Source organism: Lygodium microphyllum, chromosome 10 (genome assembly GCF_053477565.2).
Source record: "Lygodium microphyllum isolate KBCC chromosome 10, Lygodium_microphyllum_v1.1.10, whole genome shotgun sequence".
Taxonomy (NCBI): Eukaryota; Viridiplantae; Streptophyta; class Polypodiopsida; order Schizaeales; family Lygodiaceae; genus Lygodium; species Lygodium microphyllum.
The window spans coordinates 121892296-121908707 of NC_141144.1; the positions used below are offsets into that span (position 1 = coordinate 121892296).

General features: G+C 40.3%; 1 protein-coding gene across 1 annotated transcript; it reads right to left on the bottom strand.

Moving 5' to 3' along the window:
- Positions 1 to 6571: 6571 nt before the first annotated feature.
- LOC148030511 ((R)-mandelonitrile beta-glucosyltransferase-like) lies at positions 6572 to 9437 on the bottom strand. Its single transcript, XM_087686849.1, has 2 exons — positions 8832 to 9437; positions 6572 to 8340 (listed from the first exon to the last, which is right to left on the bottom strand). Exons 1-2 carry the CDS (start codon positions 9379 to 9381, stop codon positions 7340 to 7342), a joined length of 1551 nt encoding a protein of 516 aa, XP_087542975.1. The 5' UTR covers positions 9382 to 9437; the 3' UTR covers positions 6572 to 7339.
- Positions 9438 to 16412: the final 6975 nt, after the last annotated feature.

Below are 16412 nucleotides of genomic sequence, written 5' to 3' on the forward strand. Positions count from 1 at the left end.
ACAATTGCCATAGCATCTTGATATAATTGGTACATGAATCTTGGTCCACTTGTAAAGCTAGATGGCAATACTATTCTCTTACCCACACCAATCCCAGCGATATTAGTATCAACTACATCTGAACCATTGACCATATCAGCCAATCCCCTATACATTTCAACTCGCAATGTTGCTTGATTACGACGACACCAAGCCAATCTACATTGTTCAATGCTACAATAAGCATCGACAATGTATTGTTGTAGCAAGCGACCACCATGCAAAAGACATGCATTAGTGTCATCTCGAATTTGAAGTCGAAAAGCATAAAACTGCATTTGAGTGACGCAATCTTTATTTGCAAGATTATTGGCATTAATATGAGCATCCATAAATGCATATGGAACGTTAATATGCCATCCATCCTCTCCATTTGGAAAAAGAAGAACATATAACAGTGGCATATATGCCTTGTGTAAGTTAGAAATATAAATCAAATGGCCTTGTCGTGTGTGAACTTAAATGCTACGATGATCAAGTGTATCATCATCACCTTGTCCAGGCATGATCGCAGCAACCTCACTTGCAGTGGGAACTGAATATCGTTTAGAGGTGGATCGATTTTGAAAAATGGACATTCTTATTTCTACTTATGGATTGCATTGCAAGCTTGCACCAATTGCTATAAAGGCCTGTGTGTAAGCATTGTGATCATGCATCATTTGTTGAAGCTCTTGTAGTAAGTCTTGCAAAAGCCCAAGTAAAACCCCAATGCGATTCAATAACTCATTATCAGTGTCATAAATATAAAGTTGTGCAAACTTTGGTGTTTGTTGTCCATCCTCACTTGGCAATAGGGAACCTATTCGGTGATATATCGATCCATGAACTCGAAAAGTATAACCATTTTCATTTTGAGGCAAAAGCTCATCAATTTTTGCACCCATTTAAACAAAAGCCAATGCGCTATTATAAGCACGTATATATTTTTTGAACTCTCTACTTTGTGGATGTGTGCCATCAAGCAAATTACATAGAGGTTGTGGTGGCTACTGTAGAGGTGGTAAAATTACTTTCCCTTCTCTACAGCAATGCTTTCCAATCGAAGTTGTACGCATTGTTTTAGTTTCACCGTGCCACAACTTAGCCATGCAATGGTGACAAACCTTGCAAAGGGTACCAATTGCATGCAAATTTGGTTTTTGGAAGAGAAAAATTGTTACTGATGGATGAATATCCAAATTAGGTGGCATGTCATGGAGAATTGAACAAAATCCACCATTTTGAGGTAGAAATATAGGAGCTTGAATCCTGTACTGGTCATTTACCATCTCAGTACTTGCACCTGCATTATGGATAGCTTCATTCTCTTCTTGAATAATGCGAGGCAATTGAACATCTAAGGACAGTAATGGTGCACCAGGCATTTGAGCACTTATATCAATTGTATTTGTTGTAGTGTGATGCAATTGTTGTAATTGCATTCTTGCTCTTGCTCTGTGTCTACGTTCAGCTCTAGTAGCATCAAGTATTTGCCTAAAATTTCTTAATCCACCATCTAGATTATTTGTGTTTCCATTTCTTTGTCGACTTGTGCTATGTACCCCCACTTCGAAGGGTAGCAATTCATGGTTATCCAACATCTCAACATCTATATTGTGGATAGTTGCATTGTCTTCTTGACGAATAGGAGGTGGTTGAACTTCCAACTGCAACAATGGTGCAACTGGCATTTGAACACTTGTAGCTTGGATGCCATTGTGTCTATCTCTATCTATGGTAGCATGATGCAGTTATTGTAATTCTGTTCTAACTCTTGCCATGTGCTTACGTTCAGCTCTCGTAACATTAAGCATTTGCCTACGCACACTCAAGCCACCATTAGGATTGTATTGTCGAGTTGTGGTAGACATCTGAACCTGAAAGGATACCAAATCATGAGCAACAAAGCAAGATGCAATGCGAAATTGATTGGTTTGATATAGCTGATTTGGGATTTGAACATCCATATTGTTTCCATTTGCATGATGTTGTTCATGCATATCTCTTGCATGGTCACGAACATGTAATTCAGTCCTAACTCTTGCAACATGCCTACGTTTATGTCTAGTAATTTTGAGCATTTCCCTACGTGCACGTAATACTTGATCTCTAGGCACAGAATGTGTTGGAAGTACCATTGTCAAGAAAAACCTAAGATAAAAAGAAAAATGTACTTTGATATTAGTATTTACGAATGCGAAGTTTTTTGAAACGTTATTATAGTCTATACTATGATAAAGATTATAATTTCACATAGGGAACAATGTAATCTCACATAGGCAAGAATATAAATTGAAGTAGCATATTACGTCATTGTCGTGAGGGATACATAAGTCCAAATCACATGAAATTTCTCAAACCCAGTAATAGAATGACATATCTATTGGAGGATTTGTCCAAAAAGTTTTGAAGGAATTAGATATGTTAAGAGAACGATGCATTGGACGATGAACTCGTATGACTATTCACACAAAGTTTTGGCACAAGGAGATTGAAGCTCTTTGAAGTTTGATTAAACTCTTCATTTGCTTCTTAATTGTATCCAATCGATGCATGAGCTTTAGAGATACAACACAATTGTTGTGTCATTTGACATGTTTGAGGGCACATCAAATTGACTTCATCCTTGGCATGTCTTAGATTTTACGGACATTCATCCGTGCATTGAGAATGCACGAAACGATGTCTGGTACAGGAACATTGTTTCTTGTATCAGATGTTTCAGCACACTCCATATGGTCATCGTTATACAACGTATTTTTAAAGAGAGAGAGAGAGAGAGAGAGAGAGAGAGAGAGAGAGAGAGAGAGAGAGAGAGAGAGAGAGAGAGAGAGAGAGAGAGAGAGAGAGAGAGAGAGAATTTTTTAAAAGTAATTGCATACTTTTATGACCTAGGCGTACTAAAATTTCTTCCTTTCTCTTAGGGGAGACTTTGGCAAAGATATGCCTCAAGATAAATTTGTTCTAAACACTATTTCAATATAAATTTTGAAGATTATAACATCACATAAGCAACAATATAATCTTACATATGCAAGAATATAAATTGAAAGAGCATATTATGTCATTATCATGGGAGATACAAAAGTCCAAATCACATGAAAATTCTCAAACCCAGCAATAGAATGACATATCTATCGAAGAATCTGACAAAAAGTTATTGAAATCCTTAGATATGCTAAGAGAACTATGCATTGGATGATGAACACATGCGACGATTCAATAGGTTCAACATTGCAGAGAACCTATTGAGGCAAACTTTTAGAGATGTGACATGCACATCGAGGCAAATGCTCTCAGGTGCAAGCATGCTTGCATTCTTTTGAGCCAGTAATTCACACACTCCATCCTCTATACGATCATTGCTCTTAGCAAGGTCTCGCAGCTTTTCTGCATGGTCTTCCAAATCACATCGTGGCCAGTGCTTGTGAACCAACTCATAGATTTCTCCTATATAGCCCTTTATTTCATCTATCTCGTCTTGCAAAATTATCCCATCAGCCAAGCCTCCTTCATATTTTTTTGCTAGGATTTTTTCGATCCTTTGAAGGTGATCGCCAAAGTTTTGACAAAAGGAGTTCAAAGCTCTTTGATGTTTGTTTAAACTCTTGATTTGCTTCTCCATTGCATCCAACCGATGCATGAACTTTAGGGATACGACGAAAGTGTTGTGTCCTTTGACATGTTTGAGGGCACGCCGTGATGACTTCCTCCTAGCCATGTCTTTGACTTTATGCAGATTCATTCGTGCATTGGGAGTACACAAAACAATGTCTGGTACATGGACATTGTTTCTTGCATCAGATGTTTCAGTATGCTCCATACTAGCATGGTTACACAAAGTATTAAGATATGAGAGAGAGAGAGAGAGAGAGAGAGAGAGAGAGAGAGAGAGAGAGAGAGAGAACATTTTTAAAAAGTAATTGAATACTTTCATGACCTAGACACACCAAAGTATTACAATATTTACGCATACATGAGAGAGACACAATGAGACTATGTCGAGAAAATATTTGACACATCTTTTTCTCCACATTAAAGCATGAATATCCATACACACATGAGGGACATCATAAAAGAATTAAACTATTAAAGTATTCAAGCATTAATTAAAACTTAAATGAACAAAATATTAAGTTTTTTAAGTTTTAATAAACAATCTAATTACTTTATTCATCAACATTAACACATCTTTAACTCTATATTAAACCATGAATATCCATAGGTATTTGAGAAAGACAAAGTGTGTATCGATAAAGAAAAACATTTGACATGCAATAAATTACAATATTTAAATTTCAACTTTGTAACTTTTAGACAACACATAATACACATTAATAAATAGCACACATATCAATACATAACACTAACACAAACATAACAATATTATCACACATCCTCTCCATAACACACTTAATACACATTCATATTAAATGCATGATACACATTAATTAATAGCACATATATACATATGAATACATACTATTAACACAAACATAATAATGTTATCACACATTTATATTAAAACACATACACACATTAATTAATAACACACTTAAAACACGTAATACACCTTAACAATGTAATGACACACACAACACATTAATTAATAACACGCATAATACACATTATTTAATAACAAATATTCATATTTAAATGCATAGTATACATTAATTATTAACACATATATACATATAAATACATACTATTAACACAAACATAATAACGATATCACACATTTATACTAAAACACATGACACACATTAATTAATAACACACTTAAAACACGCAATAAACCTTAACAATGTAATGACACACATAACACATTAATTAATAACATGCATAAACACATTAAGAAATAATATTAACACACTTTCATATCAAAAGACATGGCATGCATACATTAAAAAATTAAACATGCAATAAATTTAAATATTTAAATTTTATCTTTTATAACTTTGAGAGAGAGAGAGAGAGAGAGAGAGAGAGAGAGAGAGAGAGAAATGCCTATATGAATACTTAAATGATCATTGTGCATACATGAGACACATGATCAAAGTGCTACAATTTCAACTTTCTAATTAACTTTGAGAGAGAGAGAGAGAGAGAGAGAGAGAGAGAGAGAGAGAGAGAGATGCACCTGAGAAGTATTGATGATGACAAAAGAGTAGAGTTGATAACGAAAGCAAAAGTACAAAAACTACATGGAAAAATGGAAATGATGTTAGAGAGTAACGTTATATATATTTAAGTGCATCATACACATTGACAATGTAATAATGCACATTAATTATTAACATGCCTACACACATCCCCCTCTCTCATTCTTCACAATAGCACGCACACAACACACAGGCACGCACTCGCACTCACACACACACACACACACACACACTCTCTCTCTCTCTCTCTCTCTCTCTCTCTCTCTCTCTCTCTCTCCACATAATGTAGCTAACACACATTCATATAAAAATACATAACACACATTAATTAATAACATGCATACACATATTAAGACATAACGCATTCATATTAAAACACATGATATGCGTACATTAATAACTCATTATTTAACAACACACATTCATATTAAAATACATAACATACATACATTATTAACACACATAACACACATTAATTTATAACACAGATACACACATTAAGACATAATATTAACACACGCTCATATTAAAACACATGATATACATACATTGATAATACACATTATTTAATACCACACATTCATATTAAATTACATAAAATTCATACATTAATAATGCACATTATTTAATAGCACTCTCAACACACATTCATATTGAAGCACATAATACATAATATAAACACAAATATTATAAACATAACACAGATTAATTAATCACACACACACACACACACACACACACACACACACACATAGAGAGAGAGAGAGAGAGAGAGAGAGAGAGAGAGAGAATGCAGCGACGAGGGAAACACCACCAATGAGCCGCTAGTTGCAGGGTGTGGAGAGAGAGAGAGAGAGAGTCACGACTCACGATGACGGAGGGAGAGAGAGAAGGGGGGTGTATAAGAAGTGCTTGCAAAGAAGAACCTTCTAATGAGGATGCTATTTATATAGAGCTTTAGCCTGTGAGATCCATGGATGAAATGGAGCTAGGAGGGTTGTCGGCCATGGCTCACAGATCGAGTAGGGCGATGCGTAGTTTGAGGATGGAAGGTTCAGCCATGCGCAGCTCAAGGAGGGCCGTGCTTGTCGATGCATCTGAAGGTTCACAAATCGAAATGCGAGCGAGGGCGTAAAGATCGCGGTCACATGTCGCGGGCAGGTCGCGAGCGCACGTGCACCATCTTCGTGGCACAGGCGATTTTCGCGGCACGAGCGATTTTCATAGGCGAGGGCGGGTGCTAGACGCGTGGCACCCGCCCCTGCGTTCTTCTTTGGGGGGAGGTGGGGGCTACCACGTGGCACCTGCCCCCCACCTCCCCTTAACTAATAGTAAAGATGAGGCTACCAATTTCTCAATTCAAATTTCCAGCTTCCTTGTTTGCTAAGCCAAATAGAATAGGGCAATTTTATAGCATTTACATTAACCATGTCAAAAAGAAAGCAAATATTTGCAACTTGAAAGTGGGAGTTCTGGTGAAGGCCACCATGAAGGAGGTAAGCCTCCTGAAAACATATTTTTTAGACATTTGTGTGCAAGACCTTAGGACATCTTACAACATGACCCTTTATAGTGTGGAAGAAGAAAGTGGCAATGCTCCAAGGCGCAACCCTCAATTATGAAGAGCTAATCTCCAGTGACCATGCGAATGAATTTGAGAGCACACTAATCAATGCTCTTTAGAAGATTGGAAGATCACCCTCTAGTCTCCTGATGCAAACCACATTACTAAATGGGTCTTAAGTGTTTGGCCATCATAGTTTGGAGAGCTTTTTGCCACATCATAAAGAAGATGGAATATCCTAGTGTAATGGAACATCCTCATAAGGCTTGCCAGTCAAAGACAAGCTTTATGAGGATCTTCTCTAGTCATTCTCATCAATCTTGTGCCACATTACATAATGAATGAGAACGGGATAAATCATGAAAGCTCAGCTTCATGAGAGAAGAGCTTGAATGGAGGAACAGGTATAGGTATGGCTGGAAATACAAGAAAGCCCAAGGGCCGCTAGGGTAAGGCCCTAATTTCTCTGGGCAGATGGACGAGGAGCAAGGGCTTTAATTCTCATGGAAAACCGTTAGACCATGCAGGCCAATTGTTTTCCACTGTATAGACCATGAGAGTTGCTCCACTTGAACAAGTATTCATGGGCTGCCTATGAAGTTCTTCTGGATCTCGAGTGGATGTCCTCCGTCTCCTTTTTCAGGCGTAGGATGCGGATATCTTCAATGAAGGAGATGAGAGACGAGACAGAGGAGCCCCCCTGCTGCAGTTCTAGGGCAGCCTGTGTGTGCCACTTCAGCTGCTGGGCTCTTTCCCGTAGCCCTTGATCCCCCATGATGGTCCTCACTCCCATCTCGACCTCCTTTCTACCCACCTCCGCACCACTTCGGATGCCCGCCACATGCCGCGTCTTGAAGCCCACTCCTACGCCAACCTCTGTATGTCCATCAACTTGTTTACCAGTATTGGCAGCTACAATGAGTTCCGCATTGAGCGCCTGCTCTGCAAACAGCGGGAAACAGAGCATGGGCACCCCCATGTACATGGCCTCAGTTACGGAGTTCCAGCCACAATGTGTGAGGAAGCCGCCGACAGCCTGATGGCCAAGGACTCTTAGCTGAGGTGCCCATGATACAACCAGGCCTCTCTCCTTGGTCCTCTCGAAGAATCCGTCAGGATAGTTGTGGTCACCGTCAACGTCGTGTCGAACAACCCACAAGAACTTGTAGTTGCTCATCTCCACGCCTAGTGCTATCTCCTCTGTTTGTGAGCGGGTTAAAATGGCGACGCTGCCAAAAGAGATGAAGAGCACTGAGGCAGGGTCTTGCTTGTCCAACCACTTGAGGCAGCTCAGGTCCTCCTTTACCAAGTTTCCTGCTCGTGTACTGCTGTGAGAATTCTGATCCGACGTAGCTGAGGTCAACAGAAGATCTAATGGTAGACATGGGCCAATATATCGGATACTTTGAGGTAGCCATTGCAGGACATGGCCTTCAAGAACATCAAATGTGTTCACAAGGATGTGAGAAGCTTCCTCCAAGCGTTCGTAAATATACATGATGTTGCCATCCTTCAGCAATTCTGAATCGAAAGTGTCGAGAACAGCACGTGGACGAATTCGGAGCTCATGATCTATCTCTTCCAGCTTCGGAGCTACACAAAAGATGATAATGGGTCAAAGCCACCACAAGTTGTATAAGCTCAGAACCATACCTACACGCATACACACATAAGCATACATATACATACAGTCATATAAATGCTAAATTCACCTGCATTTACACACGCGTGCCCAGGTATGCTTTATGTATGTGGTTGGTCATATGTATGTATGTATGTAGTATGTGCAAATACACGAGTTTATATACACAGACAGATGCACATTCATATACCTATAGGCATGGCCCATGGCCTATGGGTACATGTACACCTATACTTATGTCTCTACGTGTGTGTGCAGGTGCGCACATGGCTAGAACAAAAGAACTGCAGCATCCCTATTTTTCTGGAGAACAGTTCACCAAATTAACTATGGGTCTAATGAAGGTCTGGTTGGTTCGTGCTCAATTTCAGATGAAAATGCATAAAAAATAGAACCAGGTTGAGCTACCAGCTTATACAGTCTGTTCATCAGGTTTACTCACATCCAGGATAGATGCCTCCTGCCTTGGCCATGCAGCCTATGTAAATTAACGTGGCATTCGTTGACCAGAAGAGAGCGCAGGGGATGCCGAACTTGTTGGCGACATCCTGCATCCACGGTAATAGTGAGTCGGAGACGACGCAAGAAATGGGGCTCGAAGTAGCCATGGAGTTCTCAATCCAGTGTTCGAAGAAGCCCTCCTGCTCCTTAATTGCTGTGAGAATCGTCCCCCAGGATGCTGGAGACATGTCAAGCTTGGACTCTTCGGGATTATCGACAGGCAGGCCGTCATGAATGGTGACAAACCGAAGATTTGGCTGAGAGTAGGTGGCATGGGCGGCAGCATCAAGCATGGCTCGATGCACACGCTCCGACAGAACGCAGGTGATGGTGATGGTGTCGGGGCCGCCGTGGCGAAGGAGTTGGGTAGCAAAGCTGAGCATGGGATTGATGTGGCCCTGAGCTGGGAAGGGTACCAACAGGAAATGGAGAAGCCCAGTAGGGGGAGCCTCATGCTCATGTGTGGCAGTGCTGTTGGGCTGAGCTTCCATTATCTCTCTCTCTCTCTCTCTCTCTCTCTCTCTTTTCAATTGAGCTCAGCTTTTCCTTTATATAAGCTACATGTAAGCAAATTGTATCACCCGCCATGATTATATGGTGGTCCAGACGATTTCAAGTCGTACACGCAACTTAAAAGCTGTTTTTGCCATTTAGATAAATTTGACTTGGAGCCATGACCATTGATTGTGCAGAAGTTGCAAACGCAAACAATAAGTTGTATTAGTAGAAGCAAAAGTACAAGAGGAGTATTACAAAATGTGGGTTGGAGTCCACACGCCTAGACTTAGGAGGCTACCTTCTATTTACATTGGCTTACCTTTTCATTTCATTACATCAAGGGAATTGGCGGTAGGCTTTTCATACATTGCAATAAACCATGCTTCTCTGCGCTCCATTTTCTTTCTCTTTTCTCCATGAATGAGGAACTTCTTCATCTCGATACCCAGTCCTTCATACGGGTCTTCTTTTTTCTTCTTTTGGGCTCGGGGATGCTTGTTGCAGGCTTTAGCCAATTGTTTTCTTTGAGTCTTGGCCTGAAACAAAAATCCTCTTTAAAACCATGCATTGGATCCACATTGAGTTGTTCAAATAAATTTTTATTTCGAGAAATTCATATTTGCCACAAAAATAAATGCTGCAACCGGTTCCAAATGACAGGATGCACTCCATAAATTTCACCAAGAATTAATTATTTCCATGTTATGGTTGATGGATGAAAAGGGGAAATCATTTTTTGTAGCAGATTCAGAGCATTTCAATTAAATTTACACGAAAAGAAAAGATGGGGAATGGTTTCCTCTTCTTTCTAACATCGAGGGCATAGACCGATACCAATGCCTAGCTTTTTAGCTCTGGAGCATGTCCAGGCATCTTTCATCTGAATCAGCCATAATAGGCTCGATGCTAGAAATTCAAATCATGAAGAATCTGTAATTCCATTGGTGATGACTAGCTTTTTAGCTCTGGAGCATGTCTAGACATCTTTCATCTGAATTAGCCATAATAGGCTAGATGTTAGAAATTCAAATCATGAAGAATCTGTAATTCCATTGGTGATGACTCCAATTGGTGTGCCATCTCTTGTTTAATTTATTGACTAGCTTGCTGGGTGACTCCTTTCTCTCTTAAACAGGTAGAAGTGGTTTATCATTTAACTAGCAGATTCCTCTGAAGTGAAATTCCTTATTTAGCTGAATCAGTACAGTAAATGTGTGGCCCCCAAGAGTTCCTTCTCTGCAACATTAAGGTGATTTCTTCCCTTGATAGATGAAACTGGTTATTTAGAGTATTTAGATCTTTCCAGTCCCCTCGAGAGTAGTTCCAGATGTCTATTCTTTTCTTGAGCGTCTTGTATACAATAGCAATTTGCTCTTTCTTCACCAAACCATGAAATATACTAAGCCAGATAGAGTCAGAAGCACTCCATGCACTACAAGGATATAGGAAAATAACGACGGATAGTTTCGACGCATATTAGCGACGTCATATTTGCATCGCAAATGTGATGCAAATAACAACGGTACTCAAATTAAAAAAACGGGTTAAAACCCGAGCACGGCATTTTGCCGCAAAAAGCAAAAGAGAGAGCGAAATAGATCGTGCCTTTGGGAGGGAGAGGGAGAGAAAGAGAGAGAATGAGAGCTTCTCACTACCACCACCGCCATTTGCGAAGAAGATGAGGAAGTGCATGAAGGGTAAAGAGGAGCCATCGTCGTAAATAGGAGACGATGAATCCATCCTCGGGCCTTTGCGGTGAGTGCATCGTTCCCTCTTGGTTTATTCTTATTCTTTCTCCTTTTCTTTTGTTTATTTTTGTTAAGAATGAGGTGCATTGAGGGAGAAAAAGAGGAAATGAGAGAGGGAGAAGAAGAAAGAAAAAGGAAGAAAGAACGAGAGAGAGAGAGGGAATAAACATGAAACATAATAAAGAAAGAGAGAAATGGAGAGAGAGGGAGGAAAAAAGGAGAATGAATGAGAAAACACGAGGGGGTAGAGAAAAATAAAGAGAGGGTTTGTTCTTGTTCTTTAATTTCTTCTTTTTTTGTTTGTTTTTTTTAACAACGATGTGCATTGAGGGAGAAAGAGAGGAAATAAGAGAGGGAGAAGAAGAAAGAAAAAAGAAGAGAGAGAGAGAGAGAGAGAGAGAGAGAGAGAGAGAGAGAGAGAATAAACATGAAACACAATAAAGAAAGAGAGAAATATAGAGAGAGAGAGAGAGAGGGAGGGAAAGAGGAGAATGAATGAGAAAACATGAGGGGATAGAGAAAAACAAAGAGAGGGTTTGTTTTTGTTATTTAATTTATTCTTTTCTTGTTTTTTTTAATAATAATGTGCATTGAGGGAGAAAGAGAGGAAATAAGATAAGAAATGAGAGAGGGAGGAGAATGTGGTGCATTGAGGGATAACAATAGAAAACGAGAGAGGGAGAAGAAGAAATGAAAAGGAAGAGAGAACGAGAGAGAGAATAAACATGAAAGATAACAAAGAAATGAGAAAATAGAGAGAGGGGGAGGGAGAGAGAGAGGAGAATGAGTGAGAAAACATAAGGGGATGGAGAGAAACAAAGAGAGGGGCAACAAAGAAAGAGAGAGAGAGAGAGAGAAAGCAAGATAGGAAATAAGAGAGGGAGAAGAAGAAAGAAAGAGGAAGAGAGAATGAGAAAGAGAGAATAAACATGAAAGACAAAGAAAACATGAAAGAGAAAGGGGAGAGAACATAAAACAAAGAGCGCAAAGAAAGGGAGACAAACAAAGAAAGAAGGAGAAAACCAAGATTTTAGTTGACGTTAATTTTGTTGAGTTACAAGAAAGGAAATCCCTTCTCAAACAGTTTAAGAAAGAAAAAGAGAATGAAAATAAAAATTAATTGTTTGTCGTAATGTAGACCAAATGGAAAATGATGAAGTTTGTGATATTCAAGATCGCGAGGCGTATCTTAATCAGTGTATTCTGTGTCCTTGCTCTCAATGCAAGCTAGCAATTAGACGAAAACGTCGATTATCTATAGAATACCTATGACGCTTTGGCGAGTTTCAATTGGAGATAATTGATCAAGCGATCTCGAACTTTGAGCAAATGATAAGAAAAGTGTATATCAATCATGCATTGTATTCACAAATTAATTGAATATCATATACAAAAATATTGAATGTGGTTGTAAAATTTATTATAGGGAGGTGACGTCTCATCTCAAGGAGGAGTGTACCTATTACGACCAATTAGAAGAGTTCGTGGGCGTTCGATGGATGGAGTGCTCGAGAGCCAATCTACCACTTGGAAGGCACTACCTAGTCTATACCATCAATACCAGAGGAGACAGACAACCTTTCAGACTTTCCTACAATCTTGGAGCCTGAGATTGGTGTGTAGATCGGGTGTTGTATGCGAGCGTAGTGAATGCTAGAAGGTCCCCAAGAACAAAGAACTCTACAAAACCTTCATAAAAGCAAAAGAGGATCTGTATGACATGAGACAAAAAGACAAATTGGGTGCAATATCCCCCTATGCCTTATGTGAGCTCTTCACAAGGCATGCATTTATAGATTTATTTATCTCCAAGCTAAAAAATAGCCCACTTTACAAATAGCATGCTTTTGGCTTTTGTATTTGCTTTTGCCCAGATAAAGAGTAAGGTGTTTGGGCGTCCAAAAGTCAAGCTATGCCACCCAAATACAAATATTAGATAATGAAATATTTAACCAAGCGCCTATGCGCATACAAGATAATAAATGTTTTGTCAAGCGCTTTAATAAATAAGTGCGCTTAAATAAATATTGGCACCACACTTTTAGTGATAAGATGAGTGTCCATAAAAAATAATAATTCTTCTAAGCATTTTGAATTCACGCCATCACCCTGGTGCTACCTAATGCCATCGCCGCTTGCTCTACACGTCAACTGAAGCATTCACAATTATTAGAAAATAATAAGATAAAATCCAACAAAAGTGAATACCTAGCAGTCTTCAACTACAAATAATTAAATAGGTTGAAACTTTGTCCTAACCTTAATTTAATTTGAGTGCGCATTCTAAACTCATAAATGTCTATTAATTTGATATGAATTGTAATGAACAAGGATCACGGGAACATGGCATGGGAACATACCAGTCACACTGACGGTATATAAGGTGTAAGAGGGTATTTTGAGGACGAACATAAATTATCAAGAAGCTCTCTTTTCACCTTCTCAAGCTTCCATGGCTTCTTCTTCTTCCTCCTCTTCTTCTTCCTTTTTTCCTCTTTCTCTCTCTTCTTCTTGCCTTTCTCTCTCCTCTCCCTCTTCTCCTGTAGTCCTTCTCTCTCTCCTTCCCCTTAGTTAGGACAGTTAGGTCTCATTCATTACAAGTGGTATCAGAGCTTTGTCCTTGATCCTTCTCTTTGCCCATAGATTTAGGGCTCTCACAGTTCCCACAGTTAGAAAACTCCAGTTACATCTCTCTCACAGGTACACAGAAGTACTTAGGCAGGCTGTTAGCCCTCTTAAAGACTATGACAGCCTTTCTTGGAGCTTTTCCAAGAACCATGGACACATCTGGAGGCGGGCAAGCAAATTTGACAGGTCGTCACTAATTTTCATGCAAGTTTCTTGAGGGTTTTGGGTAAAAAGGAGGGTAGCACTGTTAGAGAAGGCCAAAAGCTCAGTTACTTTTCAAGAAGACCTTCTCTCTCCTCCTTCCACAAGCTGCCTGCAAGATCCCATGGAGGAAACCAGCCTCAAATCTTGCTCTCCCCCCTTCTTCCATGAAGTATCAGCCTTGCCCCTTCATCTTTTGAAGCTCAGGAGCCACTGATCAAGTAGGGCTGAGCTGGGTGGTCATCCCCAACTCTCCAGAAGCAGCCTCGAAATTTGCGACGCAAAAAACGGGCTGCTTCCTGGCCTGCTGGATAGCCCCCCCAGTTCTCCTCTCCTCCCTGGATCTCACTCTTGGCTCTTGGCAAGTCTCTTGGGCAACTTTGAAGGCTTCCTCCTCAGCTCTTGGACTCCTCTTTCCACTTCAAGAAACCTTGATCTTGTGCAGTCCATGGGCAGCCATGAAACCTTGGCATTAAGCTCAAAAATCTTGAAGATTTTGGTCTTTTCTTGGTCCCCGGGAGTTCCTCTTCAAGCCTAGCTCAAGATTTCAGCCATCAAGAAGCACGAGAAGAAGATTAGAAGCAACATTTGAAGACATGCACTTGTGGGCAGCCATGGCTATGGGAGTAGAGCTTCAATTTCAACAAGAGCTCTTCATGGAAAGGTCCTGAGCCATCCTTCCCCAAGCTTGACTTCACCCTTTCTTGATGGAGCACAACCATTTTGGAGCTATGGAGCATGCGGGATCAAATTGGAGCTCTCATGAAGGACTGAAGTGGCATTAGTGGCTGCATTCTTCTCCAAAAGACTCAAGGTAACCGATTCTTGGCTCTCATTCTCTCCGTTTAAGCCTCTTGTTGAATCCTATCCGCTTGTTTGAGAGAATGTATGAGTCCAAGTAGACAATAGGAGTCCCAGACATTGTATGCATGCTGAATATTAATCCCAGTCATTTTCCTTTGATCTTATGGCATTGGAATGAATTTTACTCATGCTGAAGCTTCATTGAGATTATATTTTTGCTTACCTATAACCCGTTTGGCTTCTTGTGAATTGGCTGAGCCAAGAATTGATTAAAAAATCCATTGTATAAAGGTGAGTAAGCAGTGAGTCACTGTCGGTAAGCTCTCTATCCCTATTCCCCATTCCAATTCCATGCACTTCATGAAAAGCCCAAAATTTTGATTCCTGAAATGCATCTAATGCTGGTTGTTTAATTAATAAATGTCTGCCATGTATATTTCGGGTGAGAAAAAGCCCGATGCCAGGCGAGGTGGAAAGACAAAAGAGGGGTGACCCCCCCTTGCCATCAAAGACCCTGAAGGGGTGCACCACCCGGCCCGGGGGGAACTTTGCCCACCTCCTGGTGATCCGGAGCCCAAATAATTATTGCAGGTGCAGGTACATTTGATGGAATAGCCCGAGCCCTGATCATTTGAGTCTATATCCCTCTACATGCATTGGTAATGTCATGTATCACTTGGAAATATATGGTGGGTGCAATGCAAGAAGGGCAAGATATGCAGTTATGGAAATAATCTCAGCAATGAACTACAGATGCAAAGGATGTATGGCTCTGTGTGGCATTGAGAGATACCGTTGAGGCCTTGGATGTTTGGGATAAGACCCTCACCATTGGGATAAGGTATGCTCCTTGAGGGAGTCTTTGTAGGATATTGTAGACAGACAGTCCTACACAGTCAGCTCGCAAAAGTTGATTATAGCAAAGCCTTCTTGTGTGATTGAGCATGGGCTCTATAGCTTGATTCGAAGAGGGCATCCTCCCCTTCGATCTGAACTAAAAACCTCCCCATTCCACCTTACAGTTTGGGGGAGATACACTCAGTTTTGTGCTCAAAGGTACTGTGGGACAGGTAGCAGTCCTACACAGTCAACCCGCAAAAGTTGATTATAACAAAGCCTTATTGTGTGAGTGAGCACAGGTTCTATAGCTTGATTTGAAGAGGCCATCCTCCCCTTTGATCTGAACTAAAAACCTCCCCATTCCGCCCTACGGTTTGGGAGATACACTCAATCTTGTGCCCAGAGGTACTACAGGACAGGCAACAATCCTACACAATCAGCCCATAAAAAGTGATTACAAAAAAGCCTTGATCATTTACTGTCAGAGATATTTTTACATAGCCTTGTAGAGGAGATTGAGGGCTTTCATTTGAATCAAAAAGTTTGGAGATCAGAGCTTTCTAGCTTAAGATATTGTCATTTCTATAACAAGGGGTCTGGTGGACTGCACTTGGGATGGCAGGCCATAAGGGTAAAGCAAAGGCCCAGGAAGACTTTCAGCGTGAAATAAAGGACTCTCGTGCCTCAATGAACGATCCTAGATCAACCCAAGAGGATCGTGAAGACATGTTTGAAGAGGGTGCCCTCGAGATAGACCGCTTATCTCTGCTCAACCAAACCTTATGCCAACATGAGACCCAACA

Coding starts and splice junctions, on each gene's coding strand:
- LOC148030511 (XM_087686849.1), bottom strand. CDS start 9,381: ATGGAAGCTCAGCCCAACAGCACTGCCACACATGAGCATGAGGCTCCC. Junction 8,341..8,831: donor AGGAGGCATCTATCCTGGAT/GTGAGTAAACCT, acceptor TCTTTTGTGTAG/CTCCGAAGCTGGAAGAGATA.